This window comes from Homarus americanus, unplaced genomic scaffold, assembly GCF_018991925.1.
Source record: "Homarus americanus isolate GMGI-L3 unplaced genomic scaffold, GMGI_Hamer_2.0 scaffold34360, whole genome shotgun sequence".
NCBI lineage: Eukaryota > Metazoa > Arthropoda > Malacostraca > Decapoda > Nephropidae > Homarus > Homarus americanus.
In genome coordinates this window covers 838805-861607 of record NW_024739403.1, presented here as the reverse complement: position 1 = coordinate 861607, position 22803 = coordinate 838805, and the positions used below count along the sequence as shown (strand labels likewise).

Sequence of the window (22803 nt, the reverse complement as noted above, 5' to 3'; positions counted from 1 at the left end):
TCATTGATCCAGCAGTCACCACTAATAACCTAGTTTGTGCCCCTCGGTAATATGTTCTCGGAAACAAATCTTACGCCAAAAAAAGGAGGATTGCTCGCTAGATATGATCGATTCTCCACGAATGCTACACGTGTTAAGAGTAGGGTCACCTGTCAAATCGTTACCATACTTTTCCTAATGTCCAACCGAGTGTATCCCGTAGTCTGTCTTCTTTACATAGGACCCGTTAAATACACTCCTTTGTACCAAGGTCGTATATGTAACACGTGTAGTACTTTTTACCCTGATAAGTTGAAATAGCTTTGCTGGTTAGGTTTATCTGTGATGACGTTTTTATGGGAATAAACAGAAGGGTGAATCAATTATGAGTTTTATATTAAACATTTAGTGTCGAATGTACTTGAGTATGGAGACGAGTGGTCGTGTTTATATACTGTACATTCTTTGGGCTTATAACATATCGAGACTCTGGCCAGCAACAGACCCTTGTCAGTAGCATATATATATATATATATATATATATATATATATATATATATATATATATATATATATATATATATATATATATATATATTAGTGTCCAGTAAAGTGGTGATAAACATCCCTGGGCTCCACTATACCTCCGTCCTTCCTCTATACCAGTGGTTCTTAACCTTTTTTGAGTCACGGACCCCTTTGAGAATCTGGTGAAAGCTATGGACCCCCTCCCTAGAAAAGTGCGCATAAGCACATGAGCACAACTTTGCATGTAATGAATATACTTTATTTTATTAAAAATTCATTGCCTCATACAATGTATGACATACACAAAGTATGAATAAAATAAACATTCTACTGTAGAAGTCAAAACCTGACGACGATGACGATTGTATGTTACCTGACCGTGTACAGTAGCATCCCATGCCACCCTACAGATTTACTGGTTTTCTTCAGTAACCAAAAATACATACATAACATCTGGTATATATTGACAAAAATAGAACAACTTAATATATAAATTTAGTGAATATAAATGTTAAATTTTTATCTGACCTTCACGGACCCCCTGAAGCCCATCCATGGACCCCAGGTTAAGAACCCCTGCTCTATACCCTTACCCGGATCTTACTGTCCCTATTCTTCATCCTAATCAGATCCCCCTCATTTCTCCCGCCAACGTCTTTCTTGTGGTCTCTTTATTACTCTTCCTAGTAATTCTTTAAGTCCTATTTACGTTATAGCTTTATATTAACATCCTTGAGATTTTCCATTGATGGCGTCACTCGTAAGGAATACTTGGTTTGGTACCCAAAGTTTCCTTGTGGTGCGTTGACCCTGATGCTTCCAGCTGGATGGGGAGGATACTGTACCAGGGAATCCCGTGAGTGGTCATCGCTCTGAACCTCCCCAGTACGTTTTTTGGGACAGCACTACGCAGTATAAGAGAAGGTGGCTGGGTACGATATATTAATGAGGATTTATAATTTTCTAAAAGTTAGTACAGTAACAATATCTAGGAAAGTGTTTGATGGCTTCAGGATGAGTCAAAGCAATCTAAACCACATTTATATACTGATATACGTTTTAAAGTTTTGTGGTGTGTTGTAATTGTGCCTCTTTTGTTGTGAGGTTGTAGACTGGTTGGCCTCCGCCATTCATGGAAGCACAATTCCAGAGGAAAAGTCAAGGGCGTACTCTATTTTTTTTTATTTTTTCGTTCGTCCACATTCACACCAACAGAGTGATGCTCTTATACACATTTTCCAACCTTCAGCAACTTCATTCGTTGATTTATTTTTCATATGTCTTCCGCTGTTTACCCTCTAACATGACTTTTTATGTATAATGTATAAACGATCCAGTGTTGAAACAATCATATTTCTAGTCACACGTTAATATTGTTTTAGTACGAACAGCGGCCGACTACATTCTATTTGTGATAAAGTAATTGAACTTTAATGAGCGTGTAATATCGTTGATGATTGGTGATCAGTATCGGTACCTGTTGTATAGATGGTCACCAACACTTATTGTGGAAGGTTGCACTACGTCTTGCAGTTACGCACCACCTTCGAACGGTCGAGATGTACGATGTTCAATAGTGCATCTCTTTCTGTACACACAGCTAGATCATTCCTTGGTGTTTGCTTTATTTAAAAATCATGAAGTCAAAAGAATTTACACAATTATTTTAATGGGATTGTTGTGTTAATGACATTGTTTATTTGTGATGAATGTATGTGAACCTTGTCCATTGTTGTATATGATGACGTCAATGGTAAACAAAAGAATTTGCATACCGGTATCATTGTCTGTAATTCCGGTGATGGATTAAATTTTCAGACACTCGGTGTAGATAGTATATTCGATTAGTTGTTTTACCAATTAAGTATTAAATCCACGACACAAGTTTTGTCTACACAATAACATAACGGACTCGTCTGTGTGATTCAGCTTTTTACTGTTTTTGGCCGGAGGGATGTTGTCACCACCCATGCCATTGTTGAATGTTGATATTGTCACTCGGTTTAATAATGTTGAGGAACTTTTTATGGCGGCTTCAGTTGTTTGTTTACACATTTAGCATGGCGCCTCCCCCCTCTCTTGAAGCTTAACAACTATTTGTTAACAAGTCGGACGGTATGTGGTCATACTACATGTACAGTACTGGTATTAACTAAAATCGAATACAACATTGCCTCCTCTCTTTCTCCACAAAGATTCGAAACCTGTCACGTTTTTGTCTTATTATTCTGTAATTCACTTGACGGATAGGAGAATGTTGGCAACGTCAAGAAGCGTACGAGTAGACCCCGTCACCCCTGGGAGGTAGTGGCAAGTGACCGATTCGTAGGTTTTCAGGTCGTTGCTGCTTTTCTTATCATGTCACCCGGTACATTGATTGTTGAGTATACAAGGTGTAATTATGATCAATTTAATCTGCTCAAGATCTGTTATACTGGCGGGATCGAATTACAGTGTCCCATGGATGTGTGTCATCAAAGTGGAGAGGTTATCATACTTAGGATTTAGTTATCGAGCTCAGAAAGTCTAACTGGACTTATACACAGTCATCTTGTCTTGTTGGTGACAGACTTTTGCACACAAGTAGAGGAGTCACTGGGTGCGAGATCACACACACACCCACACACACCCACACACACACACCCACACCCACCCTAGCGCTTATCTAACCTAACGTGAACTAATTTAACCTAAATTAATCCAAACTAACCCGACCCTATCCCAGGTGAAATAAGCTGTGGTATCTAATCTTCAGGTAATCTAATTAAACATTTTGTGTTTGTCTCCCAGTTTTCGTGACTAACATTATCGATTAATTTATGTAGTTGATTTATTTAGACGGGGAAGACTGAGTCATATGCCGTCAGTTGGTTGTAATTAATTGTGGGATTCGGCAAGTAGAGCTGCGCGTGCTGTACTGATAACCGTATTAATCGCGTCCGTCCGTCCGTCCGTCCTACTTCTTGTCCGGCTGCTCTACTGCATGTCCGGCTGCTCTACTGCATGTCCGGCTGCTCTACTGCATGTCCGGCTGCTCTACTGCGCTTTAAGTCGCCCTACTGCGCTTTAGTCCGCCCTACTGAGTGTCTGGTATTCATGTGTGTGTCCGACCTTTAAAGGTGTGTGTGCTCTTTCTACTCTTGTGTGTGTTTTTGACCTTCTGTGTTTGTGGTCCTTTGTGCCAAGTTTTCCTACTGTGTGTGGTGGTTGTTCTACTGTGTGTGGTGGTTGTTCTACAGTGTGTGGTGGTTGTTCTACAGTGTGTGGTGGTTGTTCTACAGTGTGTGGTGGTTGTTCTACAGTGTGTGGTGGTTCTACAGTGTGTGGAGGTTGTTCTACAGTTTTTGGCTGCAACATTACGATGATTAACATTATCTGCGTGAGGAACCACCCTCCTCTCCCTCCCCTGGACACGGACTACAGTATTCCATTTCGTTTATGTTTTTGCTTCAGAAAAAAACCCAAGAACAAATGCCGTTACAAGTACAGACAGAGACAGTTTAGTTTGATCACAATATATGAACAATGCAGGATTAACCAACACCTTCAGGTTACGTCATACTTACACTCAGAAAGTAAGAGCACTTATCTTCTATTTATCATCAGAATTGCAAACCAGTTGTCCCTCCCTCACACTTATTACCTCCGATAAGTCATGCAAGATTGCCAAATTAGGTGTGTTTTTTTTTTTGCCAAGGCTGATGATGATTATTTATTCATTTATATAGTGTGCATATTACTTTTTACAGTAGATGTTATGTATTCAAGATCTAGGCAAGGAATGTGTGTTGTCTCCTCTGTAGTGGATGCAATCCTAGACAAGGTTCTCGAAACTCCAGAGCACGAGCAGTAGGTATATTCAATAAGTGTACAAGACTTGGCGTGATAGCCGACCGATACAGAGACGAGCACAAGGGGCCCCGGACCGTAGGTAGGCCGAGGCTGATCTGAGGGATGTTGTCTAGCTGGGCAAGGAGAGTTGCTAGACATCACTAGGACAATAACTGAGGTCCTCTAGTTACTCGACTAGCGCGGTACAGACATAGTATATCGGGGCCTGGTGAGTGAACCTAGGCATTAGACATGAGCATAGATATCAGACATGGTATAATAATATGTAGTAATACAGACATGTGAATAAATGGTACAATGAATGGTAACAGAGTCTTGGCGTCAGGCGTGTTCACATATCTATACATCCTCCATGTGTCATTAACCTAAACTGAAGTCCTTGTTTGTCATGGGCAGTTTTTACTGAAGGAACGTATTACGAGAAATGTGAACATATTTAGTGTTGATTGTTTCAAAAGTTACGGCTCGTTTACCAGACTTTGCGCATCTGGCACGTACACGAGCCTGCCAGTGCAGGCAACACACCGTTCCACTGGGATATTCTCGTAACACTCAGGCTGCGGTCATTAGTCTTTCACGCACTATCACTCCTGCTGCTGATTCACCCTGACTGGTAGAGTTAATTTTAGGTAATCATTTCCACATAGAAAAAAAAACTTGTACCAACAGTTGATGGATACCATGATAAACCCGTCACGCTTAGTTTTCCTCACTTACTATTTACTGTACGTATGTATACGCTGGTATTAGGATTTCGATATTTATAACCTTGAATTTAAACATAGTATGCCTGAATTGGCCATAATGAATTTATATGACTGTCTTTGTTAATTGTCATTTTTCGGTAATTGTTTCTTCACCTTGGTTGGTTAGACTTCTCAGTGGTAGGATTAGGAGGAGGGGACTGGAGAGGATGACGCCACAGGATTTAGTGACGGGAAAACCACAGTGGAGGAGGTTAGAGGCGTAGTTGACAGCACCACCAGCTTCTCGTGTTACCGTTGCTGTGTGGCCTCAGCTGTCCTTGGCCACGTTCTCCTCTACCCTGGATATCCTCCACACAAATTGGACTAGAATTAAAGGTTGTCTGGATTGATAATAGCACCGTGTTGATATACGAGTAATCGAGTATTCTGTCTTTCAATGTGGTATTTAGTATGTTGTGGGAGGTGTGTAGCACGTGGGTATGGTGTAAAAGTGAGTGAGAGACGATGTTGGTAGGGAAGAGGGAGGGGGGTGTCACTATGGTGGTTGGTGTATCGTTGCAATGTGTTGGTGTTGTGAGAGAGTTTCCTGTAGTGCCACACTCTCACTTGTTTTAACTCTTCTTGTACGTGTTTCTCTCTTCACCTTCGTTGTCCTTATTCCCACTTTCCTTCTCTGGCATTGCTTTTCGTTCTACACCCATAACCCACCAACACCACACCATCTCCTCATCTGTACCTTCTCTCCAAGCCCCCCCCACAAGCCGCCCCCCCCCCCCCTGGCCCCCCCACAAGCCCCACCCCCCCACCTGCACCTCATGACCCGCAACCCCACCACCCGTACTTGCGCCCAAGGTTTTCTAGACTTTGCTGGCACCCACCGGTGATCGGGTGTACACTGTTGGCTCCCTGTAGTTCTCACTTGGTGTCCCCAAGGTCTTAATACAAATCTCGGCGTGGTTGATATAACGGAGGCCAGACTGTGTTAAAGAATGCCACTTTGGGTTTGACTTGTGCTTTCTCGTGTCGAGTCTGATTTTCTTTATCGATACTTGTCTTCAGCTTTCCCTCTTTTCTGCATCTACTCTCAACATGTGATAACTCTTATTAGATCTTTCAGTATATCAGTTGTATACAAAATGTGACGGAACTAACTATGTGTCTCTTTACAGAATGCTGTTACTCATAGTGGCCCTGGAAACAAGGCCAGGGTGATGCTCGAGTGGGAACCTCCCTCAGACTTCTCCGGCGATGTCGTCTTTATGTAAGTACTCGGTTTTACCAGTGTGTTGAGGTACCACTGACTTAGGTGGACGGCTGGTAGTGGCTCCCTTCATTGGTGTTAGTCCTGAGCGGTGTTTCCGTAATACTTCACAAGACACCTTTGGCATAGCTTCAAATCTTAGGACTCTGGCATCTAAAACAAATGCACAAAAATCCTCTTATTATACAATTAAAATCTAGAACCGTGTACCAGATGGACTGTGACTCATGGTTTAGGTGCGGTGACACAGATATAACTTCGAAGCTACAACAAAGATTTCGAGTTCTGTCCACTGTGTACACGACCTTTAGTATAAGTCCTTTGGATGGTACTGGGAAGCTTTTACAAAGTGTTAGTCATCAGCTGGGCGGACGGACGGAAATTCCAGAAACCTAATGTCCCGTGATACCTGGCGGGACATAAAGAAATTATCATATGGTGAGATCATCCAGCGGGAAGTATTGAAGATTCTGTTGTATCGTTTTGTCACAACAGTGGTAACCAGTGTGAGCATTGGTAGACCACTAACACTGCACAGATAATATAAACATTACAAATTACTCTCTTAGGTTGTGTGGTACGTGTGAGGGAGTTGGTGTAGAGATTGTGGGTTTAGTGTTGTAGAGATGGTGTGTGTGGGTTTAGTGTTGTAGAGATGGTGTGTGTGGGTTTAGTGGTGTAGAGATGGTGTGTGTGGGTTTAGTGTTGTAGAGATGGTGTGTGTGGGTTTAGTGTTGTAGAGATGGTGTGTGTGGGTTTAGTGTTGTAGAGATGGTGTGTGTGGGTGTAGTGTTGTAGAGATGGTGTGTGTGGGTTTAGTGTTGTAGAGATGGTGTGTGTGGGTGTAGTGTTGTAGAGATGGTGGGTGTGAGTGTAGTGTTGTAGAGATGGTGTGTGTGGGTTTAGTGTTGTAGAGATGGTGGGTGTGAGTGTAGTGTTGTAGAGATGGTGTGTGTGGGTGTTAGTGTTGTAGAGATGGTGGGTGTGGGTGTAGTGGTTGTAGAGAGATGGTGTGTGTGGGTGTGGTGTTGTAGAGATGGTGTGTGTGGGTGTGTGGTGTGTGGTGGGTGTGGTGTGGTGTTGTAGATGGTGTGTGTGGGTGTGGTGGTGTGTAGAGTGTGGTGGTATGGTGTGGTGTGAGGTGTGTGGTGGTGGGTGTGGGTGTGGTGGTGTGGATATGATGGTGTGGTGGTGTAGAGAGGGTGTGTGTGGGTGTAGTGGTGTAGAGATGGTGGGTGTGGGTAGATATGATGGTGTGGTGGTGTAGAGGGGGTGTGTGTGGGTGTGGTGGTGTAGATGATGGGTGTGGTGGTGTAGAGAGGGTGTGTGTGGTGTAGTGGTGTAGAGATGGTGGGTGTGGGTGTAGTGGTGTAGATATGATGGGTGTGGTGGTGTAGAGAGGGTGTGTGTGGGTGTAGTGGTGTAGAGATGTGTGGGTGTAGTGGTGTAGAGATGGTGGTGTAGAGAGGGTGTGTGTGGGTGTAGTGGTGTAGAGATGGTGGGTGTGGGTGTAGTGGTGTAGATATGATGGGTGTGGTGGTGTAGAGAGGGTGTGTGTGGGTGTAGTGGTGTAGAGATGTGTGGGTGTAGTGGTGTAGAGATGGTGGGTGTGAGTGTAGTGGTGTAGATATGATGGGTGTGGTGGTGTAGAGAGGGTGTGTAGAAATCGTGAGGGAAGGTTGGTTAGAAAATGTGTGTTAACTGCCAACATCAGTACGATGTGTGTCCAGTGAGAAGACCACAAGACCCTACTGTGTACACTGCCAGTGATGGATACTGTCAAGAGCGTATACTGCCAGTGTATCAAAATCACTATAGTGGAGGACTGTCTTTATGGGGCGGGGGCGGTGTGAGCGACCTTGGAGGAGGGTGATGATGGGGCGGTGGGGAAAGGCTGAGAGTTTACGGGGAGGCCCAAGGGTGGCAGGAAAGGAGAGGGAATGTTGTGACCAATCTGTCTCTTCGCTTCTACTTTGGCTATTTCAATAAGATTTCATACACAAAACTTTTGCAGGAAAACCACAGCTGCTCATAATGATGCCAGGTGTCTTACATGTGCTAATAATGATATGAAGTGTCGTACAGGTGCTCATAATGTCGCCATAATAAAATGCAAGTCTAGTTTAATTTGGGTATTATTTTGTTAACTAAATCAGAAGTTACGCACCTCTTTCAAAATTTTGCAGCCAGATGAGACATGTTATATAATACAAGTTTTGTACACAACAGTGACCACTCAATAACTTCAGTTCTACTCTTGGCATTTTATGAACACTCAATACACAAAACCTTTAGAGGTACAGGAAGAGGCCTGTAGGTTTGGGTAGTGATCAGGTCAAAGATCAGAGGTATCCAAGGTCACAGGTCCGGGATAGCCGTTTTACCGATGGCTTAGGACATATTCATAATGGGGAAGGTTGTATTATCTCTCCTGGCACTGAACATCACCGAGGCACTGTGGGACCTAACAGCTAGCTGCCTGGGATAACAATTCTCTGGTTATTTCACGAACGCTGGTTGTGACGCGGCAGGGTGCTTATGGTGGTGAACCCGCACCATTCACCTAGGCCGGGGGGAAGAGGGGAAAGTTCATACTCCCACCACACCCACCATGAAGGTTAGGGGAGGCAGCCATCAGGTAGTAGACCAACCACAATCACAACCATCTGGAAGCGACTGTGTGACCAATAAGAAGACCACAAGATCCTACGGTGTACACTGCCAGTGATGGATACTGTCAAGAGCGTATACTGCCAGTGTTTTTTATTACCACCGGTGTGTGTATACTGACAGTGATATACATTACCGATAATAAACACTACTAGTGTTGGACGCTCACTATTGTATACTCAATAATGTACAGTTGTACGCAATCAGTAGTGTAACTACCAGTAATGGACAGTAAAGGTATGGTATACCTGTGGTTTACTACCAGTGAAATGCTTTACTGGTGGTGTACACTACCAGTGTTGGACACTAACACAGGTACAGTACAATACGCAGTATCACAGTACTTTTCATTTTTTTAAGTACTGTGCACTCTGTTGGTGTATATTACAGCGTTGAACGCAACCAGTGATACATTTTACTCGTGTTGTACATCACCAGTGATGTACAATACCAGTGTTCGTCATTACTGGTGGTGTGCATGACTACTGGTGTATAATACCAGCGTTGAACACTACCGGTGGTGGAGGTTATACGACCACTTACAGTCCACCGCCTCCCACGCAGGTTGTTGGTCAGGCAATAACGTGACCTTGTGCACCGTAAGGTAAACGTGACACTACACGGCCCCACTCGTGCTCTACGTTGACTTAGCTATTACAACCAGGGCGTGACCGTGTGCTCAGTGCTCACCAACCGTAAGCACTGGCCTGCTGGCTAAGAATACTGAGAAAATACGGTCCAAAAGTTATAGGTAATCGGATGAATCTTTGCAGATTTTAAGATGAATTCAAAAAGTACGTTTATGTGCAGTAAGGCCCTACGTTGTACAGAAGGAAAATATATTGACACATCAAGTGAGACCTTGCGATGTGGAGAGAAATATATATATATATATATATATATATATATATATATATATATATATATATATATATATATATATATATATATCCAACGAGTAGTAGAGGAAGTATATATTATATGAGGTGGTGGGGCGACCTCGGACCACAAAAGCAAAAATTAAGAGGTACGGCAAGTCATGCTCGGCCAGGTTTTGTAACACAAGGTTGTGTGTGTGTATATATATATATATATATATATATATATATATATATATATATATATATATATATATATATATATATATATATATATATATATATATATATATATATATATATATATATATATATATATATATATATATATATGTGTGTGTGTGTCTGTTTGTCTATCTGTAAGTGTGTGTGTCTGTCTGTCTGTATAAGTGTGTGTCATAATATATGTGCTTAACACCTGATGATGTAAGCTGTTGCTGCCTTTTTCATTTCTCATTGTTATTTATATTTGTTCCACAGTTGGCTGACTTGTGTGTTGGATTTTAGTGTTAGGTAATTTTAAACTCTCTCTCTCTCTCTCTCTCTCTCTCTCTCTCTCTCTCTCTCTCATTTGCTTTATGATTCATTCTTCCTCACTCTCTCTCACTGACTCTCCTCCCAGGCAGTAAGTGGCCAAACAAGACTAGGAAACAATGGGGTGTGAGGAGGTGGACCTGGCGAGAAGGGAGGAAAGTGAAAGTGTTGGAGGAGGCGATGTAGACGGCCCTCACCTTCCCTCACACCCGCTTCTCTCTCTTACCTCCCTACCTTCCCCATACACCCCTCCTCCTCTCCCTCCCTCCCTTACCTCCCTCCCTCCCTTCTACCATTCCCCATACACCCCTCCTCCCTCTCTTACCTCCCTCCCTCCCTTCTACCATTCCCCATACACCCCTCCTCCCTCCTACCTTCTCTCGCCCCTCGGTTAAGGTTGATAGAGGTGGACTTTGGTGGAGGTTGATGAAGAGGTAAGTAGGGGGACGTATGATGATGGTGATGAAGGAAAGAAGAGGAAACGAACCAGTAGAAGGTTAGGGGGAAAGGGAAGAAGGAAAAAAAGAGGAAACAAGAAAGGAAAGACTGGTGAAAAATGAAGTGGGGTGGGGGGGAGAGATAAGAGGCGAGGAAGAAAAAAAGAAAATAATAAAAGGAGAAAAAGGAGAGGAATGATGAGAGAGTGAGAGAAAGGATATAGAGGGAGGAGTAGACCAGATCATTTAGTGAGACGAGCAGGTACACGGGCACAGGTACACGGGCACAGGTACACGGGCACAGGTACACGGGCACAGGTACACGGGCACAGGTACACGGGCACAGGTACACGGGCACAGGTACACGGGCACAGGAAGCATAATAAGGTAAAACATCATCAGTATATCTGCATCATATATTACTATTAACTACAGCATGTATTATTATGTAACAAGTATAACCAGGTCATTACCGTATATTTCTAAACCCCCCCCCAAAAGGTGTTTGTATTATTGAGCTATCATTAGAGTTTTAGAATTGTTTTATCCACCATACTTAGGAAACCATTTTGTATGTTGATGACTTTCGGAAGTGCATCGAAGGACGTGTGATTTGTTGTATTTATTATTTTTGTATATAATGTATATCAAGTTTAGCGACACAGTGTGAGTGGGGTAGGTTTCATCATGGTAAGAGTCGTTTAAAGTGCACTTAGTTGACTGGCTTCCGCACCTGGCCATGACCACTTCTTCCCCCACCACCCCTCCCCTCCCTCTTACTTCTCCCTCGCCCTTCTCTCTTACTTCCTCTCCTCTGTCCCTCCCTTAGACCTCTCCCTCCTACACCTTACGTACTATTTTACTCCCCACTGCCCCCCACCCACCTACTACATGTATATATTATTCTTTCCTCGTCATATTATTTTCCTCCTCACCATTATTCTTCCCCGCCCTCTCCATATTCTTCCCCGCCCTCTCCATATTCTTCCCCGCCCTCTCCATATTCTTCCCCGCCCTCTCACCTGTACACATTAATCCCATTTCTATCATTATCAACCCAATGTTTTCATCAAATCATAATAGATGTTTTTAATTAGAATGTATGAGTGAATGTTGCTCACGCTTCACCGATGACTTGGGAAATGGTACCGCACGGTGTAAGACGGAGCTTGGGTCTGGCAATGGGCGAAACCTACCTGGTGGTGGTGGTGGTAACAAACGTGCAGCAGAACAAATATCCGGAGCTAAGTTCCTGTTGTTTTATTCAACTCGGCAAAGGATGGATTTCGTGGCACCGTGAGGGCGTTCTGGTTGTTGGTGAGGTTGTGGGAGGTGACACATTGATGGCTTACTTTGTTGCCTTTCGGTGTTTTCATTTATGGGGCCTCGTGGTGTTTCTGGTGATGTGTTGAAGCTCACCATCCTGGATGTATAATGTATACAACCAGGATGGTGAAACATTTGCCTAGCGCCTGTACTATCTTTTTTGGTGTTGGTGAAACAGAGATATGTATCATTGTACTTTAAGGCTGGCTAGCTTAGTGCTTCTCTTAATATATTGTATGATTCATCAGCCCGGCCGGCCTCTGACGCCTGCTCACTCCACAATATACAAAGTCATATAAGGAAGTTTCTCCTGGTAATTCCCCTGGTCATTCCCCTGGTCCAGCCTTACTATATAGCGCAACGTACACACTCACACTCCTGCAACTTACATCTGCTGCTACACATACAAACTTCTCTTGCAGTTTTAGAAATAACTGGATCTGTGTGTGAGCCTCTATGTTGACAGGAGCACTTAACTCTACCTGTTTACATGGAAAGGCTTCCTGGTAGGCCGGAAGCTTTTCAGTTTGATATAGGATTACCAGTGCCGGATTTAGACCTGTGGAGGCCCATGGGCAGCCTCTTTGTGGAGGCCCCCCTCATTATAACTACCCAAGAGGGTGGGGTGGCGAGTGAAGCGAGCCTAAACATCTGGGAGTTCTGGGGGGCGCTGTAATCCCCCCGGGAAAATGTTGAAATTTGAACACTTCTTTGGAGAATTTTGAAGCCATATGCAGTTATATTGAGGAAATTAGAACATTGATAAATTTTTAATTAACTGTATATTTATTGATAGTGTACAAATTCCCAACACACACACACACACACACACGTGATAGATAAACATGAATTTTAAAGAATGAAAATGAAAATAATCCAAATGAATAAACAAATAAATAAAATATTGTAATATGTGGAGGCCCCCAGATTGTGGAGGCCCCTGGGCAGCTGCCTACTTTGCCCACTCCTGAATCCGGCCCTGAGGATTACGCTGCTTGTTTTTCTTCTCTGCCATTTGGCTTCACCACACTGTCTTGAGAACCCGCTTAGTGTGCTATTAGATCGAACACTAGCCAATATAGACTTGCAGTGTTGTCGCCGTAACAGTACATCACCACGGGTGTCTTTCCTAGAAAGTGTAAATATGGTGGTAAAGCCGTGTCGTAAACTTGGCCTCTGGCGCTTTCCTCACAGCTGTCGGCAAAAATTTTGTTGGTATTACTGCCGGTTCCCGTTGTTTACAATTTTTATATCACACTGGGGCGAGTAGTGACAAGTGGGTCACAGTGCACCATGTGATTTTGTTGACGGAGGGAAGATTATTGCGTTAACTGATTATTTTCACATTTTAATTTATAGGGTGCTTATAGGAGACCTCTATCATTTTCTACTGATAACTGTGTTCTTAACTATCTCCTGCAAGTCTTAAGTTAAAGTGAACGTGGTTAAAAGTACAATTACAGGCAAAAATTTTGTGTTTAACTCCCGCAAAGGACATTATAAATATAACTATAAAGGGACTTTGTAAGTTGTAATGTAATAAGAGAAAACTAAAATGTAGCTTATGCTGTTTGTTGCCACGTCATTGGAAATGAGACTATATAAATGTTAAGCTCTGTGAGAGCGTTAATTTAAGTCATGTTATATTTCTTCGCAGCTACTGCCGGGAGGGTCTTTTGGCGGCACAGTGCTGGATACTGGTAACTGTCAGTGGTAGACTAGCGTTATCCCAGCCTAGGGAGAAGTTGTATGAATTACTGCTCCATTGTAACTAATTTTACAGTTCCCGTCTCTACTGCTGCTGACATTACTCCATTCTGCCAAATTCTGCTTTCTCTCACTTGATGTACGACGTAAAACCTCAATAACGACAAGTATCGCTGTGAAAACCAGTTTATTGTGACTTTACTGCCAAAGTGTTACGTAAGAATGCTACAAATTTAAGACAATAACGTATAATGATTGTAACACCAGGGGAAGATAGCCACAGATACTTTCCAGAAATATGTACTTGCTTTGTGTCTGGCTACGCCTCAGTGGTGTTGGTCTTGTGTGTCCGTCCCACCGTCACTGTTAGTCCAGTACAAGGTAAATTTCCTTGCTTAATTTTTGCCAGGCAATGGAATTAATAAGGATTAATAAACACTACACTATGGAAAAGTAAGATTATGCCAGTGGTCATCGTAATCACTACAACACAGTGCTTCTGTTGCTCTATAACAAGTTTCAAAAATCATATATATATATATATATATATATATATATATATATATATATATATATATATATATATATATATATATATATATATATATATATATATATATAGTGTTAATTATTTCACGTCCTATTGGTTCATGTTATCTCCTGTGACGGTCGAGACAAACCCATTTGAAAGACCAAAGTCGGATAAGTTAATTTACTGTACAGTCTCCAGTATCATGAACAGGGGGGGGGGGCCTTACTCCATGTACAGGTCCTTGAGGTACGCGGGAGTCTGTTTGTTTATCTGGTATCACATATGTGTTATAAAACTGACACCATAAATAATGTTAGTCTTCAACTACACTCGTTAGTATTATTTTTGATTGATGACGGTGCAACTACGGTTTTCATTTCTTAATCTTTTGTGTGAATTCATAATGTGTTCTGTTTAGTTCGTGTTTGCCTGAAGTGTTAACACCATAGAGTTATAAAGGTAGGAAAATCTTGGAATCATCCAGGTGTTGTCCTCCACCAACAGGAACAATCTTGGAATCATTCAGGTGTTGTCCTCCACCAACAGGAACAATCTTGGAATCATTCAGGTTGTTGTCCTCCACCAACAGGAACAATCTTGGAATCATTCAGGTGTTGTCCTCCACCTCCCCACCAACAAGAACAAAGGCACTCCATTACAAATGCTCAGCCAGGCATAGTCTTGGGCCTTGAGGTTTTAGTACGTTGGTTTTGTGGGTAATTTAAAAGGCTACACTCATACAGGTTTTAGAACCTTTCAAACGGAAATATATGACTTCATCTCAGACAGGTCATTTAACTGGTTTATTTTGTCATTGGTTTGTAAAGTTGGCATTAATTTGCTGCACAGGAAGTGTTTGCAGCTCTCCTTGCTCAAGAAGTCGGGTGGTGAAAATATTGCCTTTCATTTTTATTACATGGACTGGCCTCTGGCCAGGGGGATACTGCAATCAGGATTTGCGTATGTTTGTCTATCTGTTATCTCGTCTGTCTGTCAGTTTATAATCATAAGTTTGTAAAAATAACAAGTTGTCCTATAATTTTCAGCAGTGCTAAGTATCTTTCTCGTCAGAAACAGTCATCCCAACGATTATGAATATACTCCTTTAGAAATACATCATTACTTCAGGACAAAATCGGACAGGTTTGCAACAGTCAATCAGTTGTAACTTTTGAGGAGGGGGCGGGGCATCTTTTCTCAGTTGGGAAAAAACGCGTTATATTGGTTTAATGCGTTACTGTATGTGAACAAATAACGTTAAGTTGAACCACAATGACATATAAACAAATTGCCAGATAGCATTTATGTTTAGACTATCTTCATTATACCACAAATAACCTATTCAATTTTCCTTGAAGCGGAAGAAGCAAGCGGAGGTCCACTTGATTCACTTAATTGCAGGTGTACAGTGAAGCAGAGCGGTGAGCGTGCCGCCACGGCCGTGTAGTGTGTGAAGGTGTGTGTTGCTGTGATGAATGTACCAATTGTACCATTGTACTCCTGCACAATAAGAGATTAAACAAGGTCTTCCCCAGCAAAGGCTAAATGCTCTGTGTGAGATAAGGACGGGAATCCCTCTTATCACACTACACATAACAGCCTCGAAGGTGCAAGTGATGCATGTTGTGTAATCGTCCTATTTAATTTAAAACACAATCGCTAAGAAATTTGCACTATAAAACAGAGCAGAATGTCAAACTGCAATTGTCAATATTTATTGTTTTAGGAAGCGTTGAGGCGCGCGGGAGGACTCACTAGACTTGGTGGTGGGTGAAAGTACTGTAATTCAGCTCGTTTAACGGAGGTGAAAGTAAGTAGTTCGTGGGTAGACGTGTTGACCTTCAGTCTGGAAAGAAATAACAAGAGTTAAAGATATCCGCTCTAAATATATTGTTGATTGTGGAATGTGTCAGTGTAGGTATACTTGAAGTAATACAAGTTTCACGATAACCACATTATGGATTGATACTGGGCGAAACAGGGAGGGTAAGTCCCTAGAATATCGGACTCTAGTGAAATTTCACCAGAGCCTTCATCAAGCGATATGGTGACTATATCACTGAAGCCTTGCGGACATTGAAGAAGCACATGTAGATGAATATTGTGTCATCCCCAGTCACCAAAAATTCACTGTAGAAAGACTCCCATTAATACAGTTCGAGGATTATCGCAGACGAGTCATGAAAAGGTCTGCTTTGAGCTTAAGATTTTCCGAAGAGGACGAGGGCAGTGACGCAGTGAACCAGATCGGCAGATATACCGGTAGTGCTTCAATCTCCGGTCTGTCACCACAACCCAGAGACGCCATAGGCAAGATAATTTGAGGAAAAAGATGGCATCAGCCCCAGAATTGTCACAGCTGTTGGGACCAGTGAGTGCCACGATCACCATCACAATGCATGTTGGTTTGGTTAATTATTGCAGTATTTTTAATTCATAAAACTCGACAGGAAAAATTTATGAATGTAAGCAAACGCTTACACACACACACACACACACACACACACACTAGTCCTATGAATTCCATCTCAATGTTATGGGTCTCCTGCTCTCATGTTATGGAGTAAACGCCATATTATTGGTTCCTTCCTCTGTGTAGTTCGAAGTATTGTTGTGTCTCATGCTGCGTCCAAAAAGTTATGACTCATGTGTCACATTCTTCCTAGTATGTTGTGACTCATGGTGTGTCAGTCTCACCTCAACCAAGGTTCAGTGTTGTACTGCGCCCACTTCACTGCTTGGGAGGGGGGGGGGGGCTGCGGTGTTATGAGGTTGACATTCAGTGACATTTTATGTGACTCATGCTTGTCAGGGGAGGTGGTTTAGTAATCTTCCTGCGCAGTGTGGCAGCGACGACGATGATGTGTTGGGCACCGTGATAATGATGGGGCAATCTGGTTTCTATACTGTACTGTATATTTATTTATCATTCTATTGATCGATCCACTGGTAGATATATAGACCATTCTTCCTAAATCTATTAATAAGAGTGTTCGTCTGTCAAACGCATGACCAGAGGTTCGAATCCCGACCAAATGGAACATAACGTTCTCTTGTGTAATAGCTGATGTGACCTTGGAGCACCTGGCAGATGTAACAACGCATCATCGGTGAACTGGCATTCCGTCGAAGGGATGGCCGGATGGGGTAAGCCATGAGCTGCAGAATGCCTGAATGGCGTTTATATGGTTGAATATATTTATATTTCTCAACATGAAACGATGAGACTTTATACTGAGATGTGTTTTATGTCGTCCGAATATCTTTGTGTCGGTTTTTGTCATTATGTCTACGGACTTAAAAATATTGGAAACATGACAACTGTTTTCAATGCAGAAGTAAAAATTAGATGAGAAAAATGGTACCGGTATGTTAATCTACACCGCAAAAATGCCAGAAATCCAGCTGTTTTAAGTGAGACAGATTGTAAGAGGATAGAAACACAAGATGGCAATGCATTCCACAATTTTGCTGTGTGAGGAAAAAAAGGAACTACTATAATGGGTTATTATAGTGTGACTGACATCCACACATAAACAGTGGGCACCACGGGCAAGATGAGTGTTAGGAGTCCATTTCCTTGCTGGCGTTACGCAGAATGCCAAATCCACCAAACATTGCCCATTAAAGTGCCTGTAAAGGAGAGAGAGAGATTGAAGCAACATTGCAGCAAAGAGAAAGAGAAGAAAGATTGTTAACTAAAGGAGGAGACTTAATAAAGTGAAATGTCTTTGATTCTACCCTATCTAACAGTTGGACAGAATAAGAGCCACCCAGATAAGAGAACAGCACTCCAAGTTAGGACAAATGAATCCCTTATAAACCTGAAGTCAACTGCTCAGAAGTGAAATAGCTATGGCATCTGCAACAGCCCCAGCTTTCGGGAGGCAGCTTTAGCTGTGTTGTAAGTGTGTGGCCTAGCATACCTATTCTAGAATTTGATTGGTGGGAGATCATCTACCTGTATTTTAGAAAGTTTAATTGGTAAATACTGTGTTTTCTTACTACGGCATATGCTAAATCATATACATAGGATGCATAATTCAGTTAAATTTTAATCCGTTGGATTCACGCCTGGAGTTGAAATTTTATATTGCAGTAGAGTACAGGGCATTGTGCGTGCTTATCACTGTGATTGCAGATGTTTGATTCTGAATACAAGCGAAAACTAAGGTTCCTTTGGGCCCCATAAAGGTGCTGGGCAGTACTTAATTTGAAGTCAAATATTATTACAGTAATTATGTCACATGTTGCAGACACATCTGACATCTCCCCAATAACATCTTGGGGTGAGGCTGTGTCATCGCTTCTGAACTGTAAAACAATTACGGTGTTCGTTAGTTGGTGGAACACAAGGGTACTATAATAATAATATATTGTATATTCAGTCATTTTGACTAAGGACAGCAGACGTAGCCATATGAGAGGCTTGTTTCAGGTAGAGTCCTTATGCCAGCAGCATCTGGTGTTCTTATGGCTATCAAAGTACTAACCAAGCCCAGCGTTGCTGAACTTCGCTGATTGGACAAGAAGTGGTGTTTCCAACGTGGTTCTACTCAAGGTGTATAGACAATTTTACTCTTAACTGATTAAATCAGCAGTTCTTAACCTAGGGCAATATACTTCTTTTGGTTGTTCAGTAACAGCGGCGATGGTAGTGTAGGGGTATCGAGATATTAATGTTGTCTAGCACTCAGGATGGAAAGAAACTCTGATGTGGTTTTCTTGTATAATATATAAGTTATATGAAGACAGTCTGGTGCTGGAGATGTCGTGTGGTGGGGAGCTGCTCAGTAGAAGACGTTCGGTGAGTAGCGTGTTGAAGGAGGTAGATGTGCAGGAGCTTCGTTAGAGAAGATGTTGCCTGTTGCTGGCCTCCTGGTTGAATAAATGTAACAGCTAGGAGCTTGCTGGAGGAGGTGTTGCTTGTTCAGGAAAATGGGCAGAATGAGAGTTGGTTGGTGAGGAAGCTCAGAAGGACAGCTGGTGGGTCGCCATGCTCGCTGGCGGGAGCGAGGACCGCCAGGCAGGCGAGGAGATGCGAGGGAGCCAGGCAGCGGCGGAGGAGGAGGTGTTGCTTGTTCAAGAAGATTGGTCAGACTGAATCTCAATGGAGAGACAGAGCTTATATACCCAGCAGCCTCTATGAGTCATGTTGGGAAAACCCGAGAAGTCGCCGGCCTTTTGGCTCGGTTGCTAGGATACGGCGGGCATTGGAATGCGGATACGCTTGGTTGCTAGGGAAGACGGTAGCAGGTGGTGTGCAGCTACGCAGTTTGTAGGGGAGACGTCCACTACAATACTCCCCCTTCCCTCCAGGCGGTGTAGGAGACTTGTTGTTGTAGAGTTGCTTAGCACATGTGAGGCAGACCGGGCGGTGCATGCCTCATGTGAGACAACGGCGATGGCGTGATGAGCCGATCGCTGAAATACAACTGTCTAGATACACACTATCTGTGGGAGAAGGGAGAAAAAGGGTGTGTGGAGGCGATGAATGGTGTGCTTCCCTCACGACAGGTACAGGGTCGTCAGATGCGCCTGCTGGGGTGTGTGTGGGCCTGGGTCAGGAGCAGGGGCTGCGTCAGCAGAAGCGGATTAGGGCTCGTGACAGCAGCTGGGTCCACGACAGCAGCAGGGTGCAGGACATTAGCAGGGAGTACCTGAGGGAGAAAAGAGGGGGTGTGGAGGCGATGGATGTTGTGTGCTTCCCTCACGGCAGGTACTGCTGGGCCGGGGTCGGCGTCTGAGGCAGGACGGGTGTGCTGGGGTCGTCAGAATGTGGTGCGTGAGGCAGGAAGAGGAGCCGGTGTCTGCTTGAAGACTGGGAGCGTGATCAGTGTCTCCTCCATCCTGTGTGAGTGCTAATCTCCGGGAGTCACCATTGTAGGGGTATCGAGATATTAATGTTGTCTAGCACTCAGGATGGAAGGAAACTCTAATGTGGTTTTCTTGTATAATATATAAGTTATATGAAGACAGTCTGGTGCTGGAGATGCCGTGTGGTGGGGAGCTGCTCAGTAGAAGACGTTCGGTGAGTAGCGTGTTGAAGGAGGTAGATGTGCAGGAGCTTCGTTAGAGAAGATGTTGCCTGTTGCTGGCCTCCTGGTTGAATAAATGTAACAGCTAGGAGCTTGCTGGAGGAGGTGTTGCTTGTTCAGGAAAATGGGCAGAATGAGAGTTGGTTGGTGAGGAAGCTCAGAAGGACAGCTGGTGGGTCGCCATGCTCGCTGGCGGGAGCGAGGACCGCCAGGCAGGCGAGGAGATGCGAGGGAGCCAGGCAGCGGCGGAGGAGGAGGTGTTGCTTGTTCAAGAAGATTGGTCAGACTGAATCTCAAGGATAGTATTGGGGATTGCTGGCCACTTCGCCGTTAGGCTATTTCGGCCGAAGCTGATTGGTTGGACTTCTTCCTTTTCTTGTTTCTTCTTTTGCTTTTCAGTTTCCATTCTTCTTCCTGGTCTTCTTCTGGAATATTCTCATACACTTCTATAAACGACGTTAAAGATAGTGTAATGAAATCGGGTTTAATTGTTGTCATCTTGTTCTGGTCTTGCTTGGTCTTTTCTTGATTTTTCACTACAAGGAGGGCATCCTTGTAGCTCAGTTTTTCCTTAGACCGCAGCTTGGCCACCCTGCACTCCTCCCTCCACTTGGAACACTCCCGGTCGGAAGAGGAGTGAGGGCCACCACAAGCTGCGCACTTCTTGGCGGCCGCCAAGCAGTTGGTGTCCTGGTGCCCGGGTGTCCCGCAGCTTGAACACACCTCCCGAGCACGACACTTCCGCGCCAGATGGCCGTACTTCTGGCATTTGTAGCAACGAGTAGGTCTTCGCTGGTACGGTTTTACTGGGATCTTCTCCCATCCCAGCAAAACGGAGCTAGGAAGTTTCTTTGGGAAGCCAACCAGGGCAGCTGTACTGGTCAGCTTCCGAACTATTGAGAGCTGGTCTCCGATCAGCTCGGCCAGTTCTTCTTTTTCCAGATGTTCGATTTCTGTGTGGGAGATGACTCCCAAAACCAAGTTGTCCTGTAGGCAGGCTTCAACTTGGATCTGGATTCCATTGATTTGTCTTATGTTTTCTAATTGCTGGGCCTCTCCCCATTCCGCGAAGGTGATGATAAGGTCACCGCTGTCACTGCGGACGACCCCTGTCACCCCCGTGATTCCCGAGGAGTCAAAAAACTTCCTCAGGACAAGGAGGTTGAGTTGCTTGCGCGAAGGGCGCTTGACTGGATACAGTCTAACGACCTTCGCCTGGTTGCAGGTGAACATGGTCACGTGGTACCTCGGGAGCAGAGAGAACCTACCTCGCCGAGGTTCAGTTCTCAAGTGAGAATCTCAAGGGAGAGACAGAGCTTATATACCCAGCAGCCGCTATGAGTCATGTTGGGAAAACCCGAGAAGTCGCCGGCCTTTTGGCTCGGTTGCTAGGATACGGCGGGCATTGGAATGCGGATACGCTTGGTTGCTAGGGAAGACGGTAGCAGGTGGTGTGCAGCTACGCAGTTTGTAGGGGAGACGTCCACTACAGTAGCTTCAGTTTTACACCATTTAATTTGAACAAAAGTACAGTATTGCAGACAGTTAACCAATGCACTTTATTGTAGGTTTTTTAACAGGCTATTACTTTAGTAGTGATAAAATAAATATAAAGGCATTGTAAACGCCTTGGTTAAGGACGTTCAGGTGACGGGCAAGTCGAAGGGAATGATTGAAACTCGCCTTTTGTCGCATTCAATATTTATTGATGTGGTCAAAACCTGCAGAGGAGAAGGCGTGATCTATCTGATACATAATTAGTTAGTCAGACGATTTCATCTTGATTGCAATTGATTATTAATCATAGTGACATGATATAAAGTTCATAACTCTATTAATCTTAGTTACACTTCATTCCGCATTGTCTTATTTCTCCAGATAAGGCAGAAACTAGCAGGTATAATTAGTCCACAATATTTCAGTACTGAGGGGTATGTCATCACTTTGGCTGTACTTTCAAGTGCGGGTCAATGCGAAACAGTACAGTATGGTGTTCCAAGGGACAATAGTACTGTGTAAATTGTTCCAGCACAAAAACTCGGCCAGGATTGGGAGTCGGTGTTTACCACAGAGGACTGGTCCTCACATCACTCGAGAGGGTGATCTGCATCATGGAGGCCAGGCGGCCACGCCACCCTCTAAACCAGTGGTTCTCAACCTTGTTTGCCCCATGCACCCCTTTCACCATATGTCAGAATGTCATTCCCCCCTCCTTTCCAAGATTGTCTGCCTCAAAAAGTGCATTCCAAATAATATGCATATAATACTGAAAATCCTTTATTTTTTCCATATTAGTATCAGTTTCCTGAAAATCTGAGGGGAGAAATTCCCCCCTGGTTGAGAACCCCTGCTCT

General features: G+C 43.6%; 1 protein-coding gene across 2 annotated transcripts in view; it reads left to right on the top strand.

Annotated features, from left to right (window-relative positions):
- LOC121874688 (putative ferric-chelate reductase 1 homolog) overlaps positions 1-22803 on the top strand; it is an 82784-nt gene that overhangs the window by 44767 nt on the left and 15214 nt on the right. For both annotated transcript variants that reach the window (XM_042378933.1, XM_042378932.1), the window contains exon 3: positions 6236-6327. In XM_042378933.1, the coding sequence (XP_042234867.1) occupies positions 6236-6327 (92 nt within the window). The remainder of the gene's footprint in view (positions 1-6235; positions 6328-22803) is intronic.